Here is a 13,801-nt window from a genome sequence, read left to right on the forward strand (position 1 = left end):
TTCATTGGGCGTGGAAGAAGAGGGCAAAAATGTCCAGCAGAACCCATGTTGTAAAAGATGTTGGACTCGTACGCGACACTTTTAAATGGGCCTTCTGGGCTACCGCCAACAAGACAGTACGATCACAGGATACCACTGAAGGAATAACTAGGCCCAATAGGTGTTCGACCTGACCCGTATTAGAAGAATGATCCCCAATCTCTATTTTTTGTGATTTTTCAGTTCAAGCGGCCCAAGCCGATCCATTTCAATTATTGGGCTCTTAATTTGGTCTACTTGGCCCAGATCTCTGCTTTTAGTCAATAAATCAGATTACTTTTTCTAAAAGTAGAAATGGACCAAAAAGACCTCATCCAAAGAAGCAAACTCATGAGAATTTAGGGAGGCGAGGTGGTCAATATATCTCGAGAAATTGAACGAGTATAATAAACATGCCCAGAATTGCTTTTGCTGGACTCTACCACCTTCTTATTAAAACTCCATATTTTAAGCACAAAAAAATAAAAAAAGTGTCTGTTAATGTCTAAAAATGGATCCACTGTCCACCGCTCTGCTCTGTCAAAGCAGTGCTTAGCTTCTGAAGTACATCATATCATAATTCTACTCAAATTTCAAAAAAGTGGAAAAGGATCATTTCCCTTGAAGAAAACTACTGATTCCTCATCACCCTTTGCATTTTATATCACCCATTTTCAGTGTAAAGAGAAAACTGAGAGAGATAAGAGAAGAAACAGAGAGAGAGAGAGAGAGAGAGAGAGAGAGAGAGGGGCCTCCATGGAGAGCTAGAGTGCCAACATTTTGCTCTGTTTCTTTCTTTTTTAGTTTAAGCTAAATAAGCTTTGAAAGGCTTTCTTGCAGGAAGGGTGAGACAAACCAACTATATGGCAAAGAAAACATGGGCTTTGCAGTGCCTTCTCTTCATTGGTGGATGCTATCTGGGTATGCTCCATTTCTTGTTTATAAGTTACTTTTTTTCTTTTTTATTTTTATATATTTTTTTAGAAAATCGGGGTATTCTGGACTTTGCCCGACTAATTGAAATATTTTTTAGAGCTCCCACCACACGAATTGGATAAAGTTTAAGTTTTTACTGCTGGTGTGACCCTCAAAAATTATTTTCACTAATAAAAAGTTGAACTTTAAACCTGATTACTTCATGAGACACTAGACCAAGTGAATATTTTCTTATTTGTGGGCTTGGTTTGTTAGGTTTATCTGAATGTGTGGTGGCTACTCATTTTCTGTGTATTTTCTCTATTGTTATTCACTTCTATATTCTAATGTTGTTGTGAAATTCCTGGCATTGCAGGCCAAAATACTGTTTGTTTGTTTGTTTGTACCCCTACAATACCTGTCTTTTTGATTTCTTTTAGACGGAATATAAAATTATTTTCTTATTGATATCTCAGGGAGGCAAACATTATGCAAAGCAAATTTATTTATTTTTTAATTTGTAGTAAAATAGTGGATAAATAAAGTTATAATTAAGACGTTCACTTTGCTCTCTAAAGCTTCTTCTTGTCTTCATCTAATCATCTTTCTAACATTCTTATATTACTGAAGTTACACCAGGCCTACCAAAATGAATATACTGATGGCAATCGTTGCTTTTCCCTGCCCATTTAGACGGCTCTGATTGGTCCAATGGTTAACAAATTGGATTTAGCTTAGGTGCTTTAGAAAACTGTAATATTTTTTTTTGTTACTTTCAAGTTTTTTTTTTTCTTTTTTAAAGGAGTGAAAATTGTTAAAGTAATGATTAAATAATTAAAATTTACCTCTTCCTATCGGCTTAAACAGTTGAAAAAGTTACGGCACATATGCTGTAGTTTTTTTACGGCATCTAAGCCAAATGCAGTAACAATTTGGAATTACTAACTAGCTCAAGATTACAACATATTACTAATTAGCTCATGTAAAAATTGCTAATTTTTTTTTTTTTTTTAGTATTCTGGGATACCACCTTCTGACAAGGGGGGTTGCATGTGTGGGACATGTTGATGGAACTCACCTTTTATTAAGGAGCATGGTCCTCCAGAGATTGAATAATTTTCTGTTCTTTATTTTTTAATCTCTTTTTCTAGTTTTATTTCTTATTTATGGCATTTTTTCTTTTTCTTTTTGATTACTTGAGGGAAAGAAAGAGATTTAAGGATGCTGTAGAATATAAAATGAAAGGTGGTGGGGTTCATATACACACTTTACTTCCTGAGTGCACCTTAGTGGATGCTACTCGAGCCCCAAATCCATGTTTTCATTATTAAAGATGTTCTCAAGGACGGTTATAGCAGTTGAAAAGCTTGACGTGGCAGGAGTTTAAAGTGATGGGCCATGGGTCTTTCTTTGTGTTATTTCCTTTTTGTATGCTGAAAGGCTTGATTAAATGTTATTCACAACTCTTTTTGAGAGATTTTCTTTTTTAATTTCTTGACTTGCTTGGAAAAATTAATTTTTCTAATCTCAAGTATCTTGGGTTAATTTCAATGTATTTGGTGAATACTAGTGATAATTAATGGGGTCAACTCACTGGCAAAGCCGGAGTATTAACCGATCTGTGTGGAGGGAGCGCTTTAAAATAGTCTGAGGTTTACCCAACAGGAGTGGGTACACGAAGTGACCCTGCTTTAAAGGGGTTCCTTGTTATATATATATATAAAAAAAAAACCATTGATAATTAGTTCCCAACACCTCTAAAAAGAAAAAAAGAAAACTCTCTTCATTAAATTGGAGGGCTGCTGGCCAAGGATCAAATTTTACTCCTCATTTCCACCAGCTTATTATCTTGCATGGTTTTAAATTATGTTTATAAATCTGTCTAGCAGATTATGATGATTGTTCTCATGAGTATATCAGGTAATTTCTCTGGCAATTCCTTTTGATCCCTTAACTGTAAAAGAGTGATTGATGCCATCTTGTAAACCTGCACAAAAGCAAGCAAATATTTGTTTTGTTTTGTTTTGTTTTTTTTTTTTTAAAGGGAAATTGAACTATGTGAAGTTCAATATGATATATGAATTATCAAAAGTAAATACCAAAAAAATGAGCATAATTATCTCAACTGTTATTTGAATCCTTCTACAAAAATATGGAACATGTTGAAATAAATGAATTATGAAGCATCAGCTTATATTGATTATTACTATTCTGTTTTCCTATTGTTTTGACAGCAGGAGCTGTGGTGCAAGAGAAGGCAGAGACAGCAATTCCAATGACAACATTGTCACCCCCAGAAGGCAACACTACATTCCTTGATGGCACCACATGGTGTGTGGCTCTTGCCGGGGTCTCTCAGGTTGATCTGCAGAATGCATTAGACTGGGCCTGTGGGCTGGGGATGGCAGACTGCAGAGGAATCCAAGACGGTGCGGCGTGTTTCGAGCCGGACACTCTCGTCTCACATGCATCCTATGCTTTCAACAACTACTATCAAAAGAATGGGAATTCTGATATTGCTTGCAATTTTGGAGGAACTGGCACTGTGACTAAAAATAACCCAAGTAAGTTATTGCCTTTTTGCCTTTTCTCTCAGGCTCATTGTTGTGCAATAATATATATATATATATATATATATATATATATATATATATATATATATATAATTAGAAAGGGTGTGGGATTAATGTGTAGGAAAATAGTTACAGAAATGTATGGCTGCTGAGAATTTTACATGGATCTGAAGAACTTAGGTAAATTCTCTGCATAGTTTGGTTTAAATTTTGAAGCATTTTTCTTGACTTTGAAAATTAAGATTCTCTCCAAAAGGGAATAGAACTTCTTTTGAAATGTTTATTCTTTTGCCACCTTCCCTACATTACTCCTTAGAATATGCTTTCTAGAAAGAACTTCATTGTGTCATGGAGAGCCCATTGCAGCCCCGAGTGTCGATATTAATGTTACATTACATTTTTAAGGGTGAATTATACATGTCAAATTGGTGACCAAGAGTGACTGAAACAGTTGATTGTTACACCAATTAATATAAAAAGAAGTCTCATTTTTTCATTAAGTATTGGAAAAAACATGTTTTACTGATAAGTCTCATTGCTGTTCATTACAGGTTATGGAAAATGTGTCTACAGCTCATCTGGGTATGTTTATTGTGACCCCTTTGAGTTTGCTATATCTGAAAATTACATGTATATTATTAATCCATTATTAACTAATTAACATATTGTTTTGGTATATCAGATCTGAGGTCTCTTCAGCACCTCCATTGTTGAAGCATTATCCAAGCACCACGTGGTGGAAACCTGCTGTGCTTCTACTGCTTTTGTTCTTGGGGGGAGCTGTTAATCTGGCACTCTTGTAAAAATTGGTCTAATCTGCTTATTCCAAACTATTCAAAGCCATGGAAAGAGAGAAGATTGAGTTGCCAAAAAAAAAAAAAAAAAAGAAGAAGAAAAATGGCATTTTGTAATTGCTGTTTGTTAAAATATTCCTGTCTTTGTTCTCAGGTTAGGAATCTAAAGCTTAGCAAATCTCTCTTTTCCTTTTAATGTGTTCCCATTATCACCATCAAAAAATTTGTTCCCATTATGCTTTGTCAAGTTGTCTAGGGGATATATACTTACTAAAAAAAAAAAAAAAAAAGGTTTTGTCCAAGACTTATGTGTATCTCTGCCTATTAGGTTTCTTTGTTTATGTATATCCAGCACATTGTACCTTCAGGCATAACCATTCCACAGGTTCTTTTCTAAAGCATTCCCAGTAGACTTCTTAATGTTCTTTAAGTTTAGAAGATATGTCTAAAAAATCACAAAAAATATCTCACAGCAGACTTTTTAAATGAACTCTAAATATTAAGATTGTTATCGTGGAACTTAATATTTTGGGTTTTACTATTGCAATTCTTATGATTATTAAAATAAAATAAAAAAAGATTCTCTCTCATCTCTCTTTTCTTTTCTTTTTTTTCATGTCTCACAATTCTCTCTCATATTTTCTTTTATATATATAATATAATTAAAAAAATAAATATTTTCATAATATGGAGAATGATCAAGAGAAACTATTGGAGTATATTTTGACATAGAGAAATAAAAAATAATTTGAATCTTTAAATATAAGAAAAATGACGAGGAAGCTGTTGAGAATGCTAAGGTAATGGAACTATCCTCCACCCAAAAAAAAAAAATAGCATCTGTAGGGTTTTTTTTTTTTTTTTTTTCTTCTAATTTTATTGTGATCGCATTTTTTCAAAAAAAAAAAAAAAATCGGGGTCTCTTTTTTTTTTGAACGTATGGTAGGATTTAAGCACATAATATTATTAGTGGATTTTTTTTGTTGGATATAAAATTTTAGGAAGTAAAAATAATAAGGCTTCATGAAATTCAATTTCTCACGAGATGATTAGAGACAATTCAAGAGACGTTTGAGAAGCAGTGAACAAAGATTTGAAGACACATATGACATACCAATGCTGAATCTGGAAAGTGTGAAATTGGGTGTTGGGGGTCCCACTAACTGAGGATCTTTGAGGGGTTATATATCTTTTTTGTCCTTTGCTTTTGCTTGTAATGTCAAATCCAACATAAATTGGCACAAGAAAACATACATAGCCTGCTTCTGCGTGCATGTCAAGATGTGAAAAGCCACTGTTTTGGGCAGTTTTTTTTCTCTTTTTCCAGCCACGCTATGTCTTTTTTGATGAAATGGAAAAGGACATACGTTGAAAGTTTCTCTAAATATAAAAAATAGTCACTGTAGTATTATTTTGGTTGAAAAGATTCTTATAGATTCTTCATAGAATCTGTTGAAAGCTAAATTGTAGAAAAATATAAATGATTTAACAAGAGAGTTATTTCCATTTGCATGGGTTTTAGGAGTCGAGGTTCGAATAAGTTTGATTTGTGTCCAAATTGATTATTAAATAAGTTATTCGTAAGTATAAATTTTGGTTTGAATATTAAATAATACAAATTTGTATAAACTCAGCTTAACTCAATTGACGGTGTGAGCACACTCGTATAAAAATTGACACATATATTTTTTAATAAGTAACAAATTACAATATATAGTTAATAATAACAGATAACAATGGTCAATATTTATAAGTGTATTAAATATTAAAAGTGAATAATATCAATGCTTAAAGTTAATCATATAATTTAATGTCAATTTAGATACTTAATTATAATATAATAGGACCATATGTTCATATAAATTATAATATTGTGTTATATGATCTATATAATCACTATATCATAATTGTATAGTCATTACATCTAGTAATTTTATATATACATTAAGCACAAATTCAAATTATAGTCACATAATGTCATATAAGTATACAAATTCATACTAATACAATGATTAAATATGATTTAGGGTGTGTTTGAGATTGCAATTTTACAAAAATAATCTGAGTTTTTAAAAGATATCGCAAAACGTAAGTTGTTTGGCATTGTGATTTAAAAAACACTTAATTTAAAATATGAAAAAAAAATCTACGATTTCTTTAAGCAGGTTAGAGAATGCTTATTTGAAAAAACACGAATTTAAACCAAAATTTTGCATAACAAATATTTGATAAAAAATACTTTTTAAAATGTTTAACCAAACGTCTTTGCGATTTTAAAAAGTAGCGATTTAAAAAACGTAATTTTTAAAATCGCACTTATTGAAACTGGAATCCCAAACGGACCCTTAATATTATAATTATCTAAACCTTCTTAATTATACTTATATACAATAACCTTTGGATCATTGGATGACATTCATATATTTAATCATAATATCAATATGATATGATTATAGAATCTAAGTATTATCATATGTGTTGGATCATAGATCAGCTGTGTTGGGCCTGGCAAGACAACCCGCCGGCCCATCAGTTGGGCTTGGTTGCTTTTACTGTTCATCAAACTCATGTTCGGTAAACTTAGGTTCATCTGAATTTATGTTCTCAACTCTCGGTTCTTAGGCTCAGTTAGCTAAGTCCTGGGAGCACTACCAAGGGTTACTCTCGATAATATTAGATATATTTGCATAATATTTTATTTCTAATCTTTCAAAAATGTTGTTCAACACATGGACTCTCGGTAAAAGTCTACAGTGTCAGGTCCATAGGTACAACCCGATACCTATAAAAGGGGGGTCCCCCCTCATTGTTTTGGTAACTTTTTTCTCCCTTTCCTTAACTAAATATCCATGATTATTTTTATCTTCAAAGTTATATTTTTCTCCTAAACACTGTGACTAACTTAGGCATCAGAGCTATCCCCTGCCGGACAACGCCGGCAGCTTTGATTCATTTTCTTTGATATTTTTTCAACCAGATAAATCCCAGCCGATATAAAGATATTCACAGGATCTATCCACGTCATCATTTGGAAAACTGCTTAAACAGTTTGGCGCCATCTGTGGGAAATCGATTTCTCTCGGTTCTTACTAACCTCAAAATTCCGATATGGTGAATACACCCCCACATCTTGATACACCTCCACACCCCATCCCAAATGTCCAAACCGATGTTCCTAGAACATCACCTGATCCAAATCCTCAAATAGTTTTGTTGGAAGGTTTTATGAGGCGAATAGCCGAATCTATTGAAGCTATGAAGAAACAAAATGAGGAGATCGTCTCTAGGCTACCTCCTAGAGAAGATCCAGTACGAAAAGAGAGGCGAGAAGAGGCACCCAGGGAGCCGCCGCCGGTAACCTGACAACAATCAACTTGACAAGATGCTGAAAGTTCCATACAAGGAAGTCATCGAACTGCCTGAACCAAAGAAAGCTCTCATCGAAGAGGGTCTGACAATAATTTGCGTCTTAATGGCAAATCACACCTTGGTGAATCTAGCCATGGTAAATCACATCATAGTCACTCTCGGTGCAGCCATTCGCACCATGATCGGTCACGTCATATAAAACCTGGGGAGGTTGTAGCAAATAAAGATGTTGAAGATCTTAAAGAAAAGTATGAGAAGATGGCCTTTTTAATCGAAAATGGTGTAAACCGGTCTACAACCGAGGACCTTATGCAGCACACCAATTTACCATTTACTGATCGGGTAATGAAATTTCCTCTTCCTGATAAATTTAAAATGCCTCGAGTTGACAAGTATGACGGAAATGGAGATCCAACTGACCATATGGAAAATTTTCGGGCTCACATCATTCTTCACGACACTCCGGACGAAATAGCCTGCCGAGCTTTCCCTCTGACTCTGAAAGGGGTGGCTAAGGAATGGTTCGGAGGCTTGAGCCCCAAATCTGTTGATAGTTTTGACTATCTCGGACAACAATTCCTGGGTCAGTTTCTCGCAGTTCGAAAAAGGAAGAAAAATCCAGCATACTTATTGTCTTTCGTACAAGGAAAAACTGAATCTTTGAAAGATTTTATGTTACGGTTTAATCGAGAGAAGTTGACAGTGGAAAGTTTGAACGAACAGACTACTCTGTCCGCTTTGATGCATGGCATAAAGGCTGACGGGCCATTGATGGCCGAGTTAGCTCGAAAGCCGACTTTGGGTACTCTTCGCCAGTTCACCCATAAAACTGAAGAGTTCATTAATCAAGAAGAAACCATTTCAGCTCTGATGAAATCCAAAGTTAAAGGGAGTAAACCTGTCTCCGATTCAGTTAGGATACCACCTAGAGTCTCTGTCGAAAAGAAGAGGAAGCATCGTCACCAGAAATTGAAAAATTATGAAAAGAAGATTGACCCACCGCCCAAGCAGAATTTACACCAGCAATATATAGGATGGACGCCCCTAAATACAACTGTTTACAAGATATTTATGGAGGTCAGGAAAGACCCGAGCTTCAAGTGGCCAGGCAGGATGAAAGCTCTTCCCCAAAACCGCAGCACTCAGAAGTATTGCGAATATCATAATGATCACGGACATTACACTGACGATTGCATAAGTCTTCAATTTGAAATTGAATAATTTCTCAGAAATGGGAAGTTATTGAAGTTCGTAGCCGAAGAGAAGGGTCGAGAGAAAAATCTTCCGGTCGGGCAGAGCCATCGGTCAGGACAGAACTCGGGGCTGAACAATGACGATCCACGCAATCAGAGACAAAGGCGTGATGAACCGAGGGTTCCTCAGACCTGTCAACAAAACCCTCAAAATCAAACCATAGTTGGGGAAATCCGAACAATCTCGGGAGGATTGGCTGGCGGAGGGGAATCCAGTTCAGCAAGGAAAGCTTACGTTAAGCAAGTGAGAACAGAAGAAATCTTTTCGCTTGAAAAACCCTCCAAAATACAGAAATAGGAACTGAGCATTCTATCATTTTTAGAGGAGGATGCGAAAGAAATCTCAATACCACACGACGATGCGTTGGTAATAACTTCGACAGTGGCTAATCACGCTATTCACCAAGTTCTGATAGACAATGGAAGTTCAGCTGATATCCTCTAACAACTGGGCATTGGCCGAGAGAAGTTGAAGCCTTTCTTATCACCATTGATGGGATTTACAGGGAAGCGTGTCCAACCTATCGGAATGGTTTCCCTTTCGGTAACAGCAGGAACCGCTCCTAAACAATCCACTATCATGGTGGATTTTTTAGTAATCAACCGACCATCGGCATACAATGTGATCATCGGTCGCCCAGCTTTGAATCAGCTGAAAGCTGCAACTTCTACTTACCATCTGAAGATGAAGTTTCCAATAACCGAAGGCATTGGCGAGGTTAAAGGTGATCAAGTTGTCACCAGAAGGTGTTATAATACGTCTTTAAAGAAGTGCCCAAAATCAGTACTATTGACAATCGGCAATCTGAGCAGTGAAAAGAAGATCCAGTTGAAGAAGGAACCAGCCGAGCCATTGGTTGATGTACCGATAGCTGCATGAAAGGTTGTGAAAATTGGCTCTCAATTAACTAAGGAGGTTAGGGAAGTTCTCGTTCGGTTTCTTCAGGAAAACCTCAAAGTCTTTGCATGGTCTCCTAAGGACATGCCAGGGATTGATCCTAAAAACATCATTCATCACCTGAACGTTAATCCAGAAGCAAAGCCAGTGAAGCAAAAGCGAAGAAAGTTTGCTCCTGAGAGAAACATGGCGATTGCTGAGGAAGTAGACAAATTGCTTAAAGCTCAATTTATCGAGGAAGCACACTATCCCGATTGGTTAGCCAATGTGGTGATGGTTAAGAAGTCCTCTGGGAAGTGGAGGATGTGTGTAGACTTCACCGATCTTAACAAGGCGTGCCCAAATGACAATTTTCCATTGCCCCATATTAGCTCATTGGTTGATGCAACAGCAGGATATGAGTTGCAGAGCTTTATGGATGCCTTCTCGGGTTACAATCAGATCTTTATGCACCCATCTGATCAAGATAAGGCAGCATTCATCACGGACCGAGGCTTATATTGCTACAAGGTTATGCCTTTCGGTTTGAAAAATGTCGGCGTTACCTACCAAAGATTGGTCAACAAGATGTTTCAATAACAGATCGGGAAAAATATGGAGTTATATGTTGATGACATGTTGGTCAAGAGCAAGCTGCGGGCAGACCATGTGACAGACTTGCAGGAGGCATTCACGACATTAAAGCAATTCAAAATGAAGCTGAATCCTACAAAGTGTGCGTTTGGAGTTTCGTCTAGGAAGTTCCTCGACTATATGGTGTCAAGCCGAGGAATTAAAGCCAATCCAAAGAAAATTCAGGCAGTATTAGATATGCAGTCTCCAAGGAACACAAAGCAAGTTCAGCAATTGACTGGTAAAATCGCGGCATTAAACAGGTTCATCTCTCGGTCCATAGATAAATGCCTTCCCTTCTTTAAAATTCTACGAAAGGCTTTTGAATGGTCCGAGAAATGCGAACAAGCATTCGAACAACTCAAAAGGTATTTAGTCAGCCCACCTCTCCTTAGCCGAACTATACCTGGAGAAGTATTGTATTTATACCTAGCTGTATCTCTAACCGCAGTCAGTGCAACTTTGATTCGGGAGGAAGAGGGAGTTCAAAAACTGGTTTACTTCATTAGCCGAGCATTGCATGGCGCCGAGGAGAGATATATACAAATGGAAAAACTTGCTTTTGCTCTGGTAATTGCATCTAGAAAGCTTCGACCATACTTTCAAGCCCATACAATCAATGTGCTAACCGAGTATCCGCTGAATAAAGTACTTTAGAAATTGGATTTGTTTGGTCGGTTAGTCAATTGGGCAAATGAGATTGGTGAATTCGACATTCATTTAATCTCACGTAGTGCTATCAAGGGTCAAGCACTCGCAGACTTTGTGGTAGAATTCATCAACATGCAGGATTTGGAGGTATGGCCGAAGGAAAAAGTTTGGATAATTTATGTTGTGGGTGTTCTACAAAAAAGATAGGTGGAGCTGGGGTAGTTATGATCATGCCAGATGGGAAAGAATTGAAAAGCTCTTTGAGGCTAGAATTCAAAACTACCAATAATCAAGTAGAGTATGAAGCGGTAATAGCTGGGCTCGATTTAGCCCGAGAGATGGAGGCAGAGTTTGTGGAAGTACAAAGTGATTCTCAGGTAATTGTCAGTCACATTCGTGGTGAATTCGAGGCTAAAGGCAGTAAAATGAAGCTATATTTATCTACAGTCCAGGATATGCAAAGGGCTTTCAAGAAGTTTTGCATTGTTAAAATCCCGAGGGAAGAAAATGAGAAGGTGAACCTATTGGCTCGGTTAGGGTCGGCAACCGAGGGTGAAGTGGGAGAAACCGACCAACCAATATTCTACAACAACCTGCTATCGCCGGGGAGGTCACGGTCTTAACTATTGAAGTCATGCCAGCCTGGGCCGAAGAGATTGTCGGTTATCTGGAGGAGGGAGTTCTTCTAGGAGATAAGAGAAAGGCTATGCAACTAAAAAGAAAATCTGCTCGTTTAACTCTCCTTAATGGCGCTCTTTTTAAAAAAAGTTTTATGCTACCTCTTCTCAGGTGTGTTTCGAAGGAGGAAGGTAATTATATCCTCCATGAGATCCATGAAGGAATCTGTGGCAGGATTCTTCTGGCCGAATATGAACCAAGACTCCATGCACATTGTCAAAAATTGTGATAACTATCAACGCTTTGCTAACATCATCAAACAGCCTCCTGAGGAGCTTAGTTCAGTCTCCTCGCCATGACCATTTTCACAATGGGGGGTCGATATAGTAGGACCATTACCTCCAGGAAAGGGGGGTGTTCGGTTCGCTGTGGTTGCCGTTGATTATTTTACCAAGTGGGCAGAATTGGAAGCTTTGGTAAATATTACGGCGAAGAATATCGAGAAGTTTCTCTGGAAAAATATCATTTGTCGATACGGAATTCCTCATGCCTTTGTTATGGACAATGGCAAACAATTTGATTGTGATTCCTTTCGAGACTGGTGTACCGGTCTTCATGTTCGGCAATACTTCTCATCCCCAGGACATCCTCAAGCCAACAGACAGGTAGAAGCGACAAACAAAAACCATATTCAAAATCTTGAAGAAGAAGCTTGGTCAGCACACAGGAAAATGGGGAGAGGATCTTCCCGAGGTTTTATGGGCGTACCGCACCACCAAAAGGACTCCAACTGAAGAAACCCCGTATGCTTTAGCCTACGGAACTGAGGCTGTTATCCCGGCTGAAGTCGGGTCGAGAAGTTTTCGAGTGGATACCTTCAACCCCGAATCCAACAGCAAAGGTCTGAAACTACATCTAGATTTGTTGCAAGAAAAACAAGATCAGACTCAGATTACTATGGCAACTTATCAGTAAAGAGTGGCTCGGTATTTTAATCAACGGGTCAAACATCGTAGTTTCAAAGTTGGAGATTTGGTCTTGAAAAAAGTCACTCTTGCGGCCAAAGACGCGGCTAACGGAAAACTAGCACCAAGCTGGGAAGGACTGTACAAGGTAATCAGATGTGGCAAAGCCGGAGCGTATCATCTCACAAACTCTGAAGGAAAATAACTCCAACGGCCATAGAATGCCGAACATCTTAAGAAATACTTTGTATAGAATTGTAAGTCTCAGAGGTTCATTTTGTTGTATTCTTATTGTTCAAAATATCTATGAATGAGGGATTCTCTGAGGTTATAATCATATAGAAATCTTAAAATGCGGCAGACCGTCCTTTTTATTTTACTCTCGGTCAAAACAAACTTCTTTTTGAGAATAACTTTTTACGAAAGTGTTTATTTATAGCACTTTACAACCCTTCGACGAAATATAGCTGGAGAATTTCCCAAGCATCGCTCGGAGAAATTTCACTAAGGCGCTTTCCCGAAGAAGAGTTCTGAAATGTAGTTGAAATAAAGCAATTTCCAAATTCACACCTTTTACCCAAAGGTTCCACTTCGGCGACATATAGCCGAAGAAATTTCCCGAGCGTGGCTCGAGGAAATATCACTAAGGCACTTTCCCGAAGAAGAAGTCATAAGTATAACTGAGCGAAGCATTTTGCCTTTTACTCAAAGGTTCTACTTCGGCGAAATATAGCCGGAGAAATTCCCGAACTTGTTTCGACGAAATTTCGCTAACATACTTTCCCGAGGATGAAGTTCATAATCATGGCATTTTCCTACTTTTTAACCTTTTACCCCAATAATAAATGTTCGACAAGACCTGGTCAAACCAAGTATTCTACCGAGGGTGTATGTCCATCCGCAATATTTGAACATCCGTCCACACTCGGTAGTCCATGTAAATGGGCTATCACAAATTCATGTAAAACTCGGTAAGGCATGCACATCATCCACAAATTCCAAAAGTCAAGAATTGAGCAACACACTCGTTAATAAAATTTTACCCTCCATCAAGATTCCCATCATTATAAATTCAAAATTCATAAACAATGGGAATCGAAGGGGTATACATATATGAGGCATAAAGTTATGAAGC

At 37.3% G+C, this 13,801-nt stretch overlaps 1 protein-coding gene and 1 pseudogene across 2 annotated transcripts; both read left to right on the forward strand.

Moving 5' to 3' along the window:
* The first annotated feature begins 578 nt into the window (after window positions 1-578).
* On the forward strand, window positions 579-4,321 carry LOC132172612 (glucan endo-1,3-beta-glucosidase 13-like; annotated as a pseudogene). The gene is made up of 4 exons (XR_015909791.1): window positions 579-936; window positions 3,156-3,497; window positions 4,058-4,088; window positions 4,189-4,321. The product of XR_015909791.1 is annotated as a glucan endo-1,3-beta-glucosidase 13-like (transcript).
* Window positions 4,322-7,927: 3,606 nt separating this feature from the next.
* Window positions 7,928-9,802, forward strand: LOC148588137 (uncharacterized). The gene is made up of 3 exons (XM_088514305.1): window positions 7,928-8,817; window positions 8,899-9,056; window positions 9,429-9,802. Exons 1-3 carry the CDS (start codon window positions 7,928-7,930, stop codon window positions 9,800-9,802), a joined length of 1,422 nt encoding a protein of 473 aa, XP_088370431.1.
* Window positions 9,803-13,801: the final 3,999 nt, after the last annotated feature.

The sequence above is a fragment of the Corylus avellana genome, chromosome 1 (genome assembly GCF_965113065.1).
Source record: "Corylus avellana chromosome 1, dhCorAvel1.hap1.2, whole genome shotgun sequence".
In the NCBI taxonomy this organism is placed as follows: Eukaryota; Viridiplantae; Streptophyta; class Magnoliopsida; order Fagales; family Betulaceae; genus Corylus; species Corylus avellana.

Bases quoted from the DNA above. Each gene is read 5' to 3' on its own strand.
- LOC148588137 (XM_088514305.1), top strand. From the start codon at position 7,928: ATGGCCTTTTTAATCGAAAATGGTGTAAACCGGTCTACAACCGAGGAC. The intron at 8,818-8,898 runs GTATTGCGAATA...ATAATTTCTCAG, and splicing joins CAAAACCGCAGCACTCAGAA to AAATGGGAAGTTATTGAAGT. The intron at 9,057-9,428 runs GTCAACAAAACC...TGGGATTTACAG, and splicing joins ACCGAGGGTTCCTCAGACCT to GGAAGCGTGTCCAACCTATC.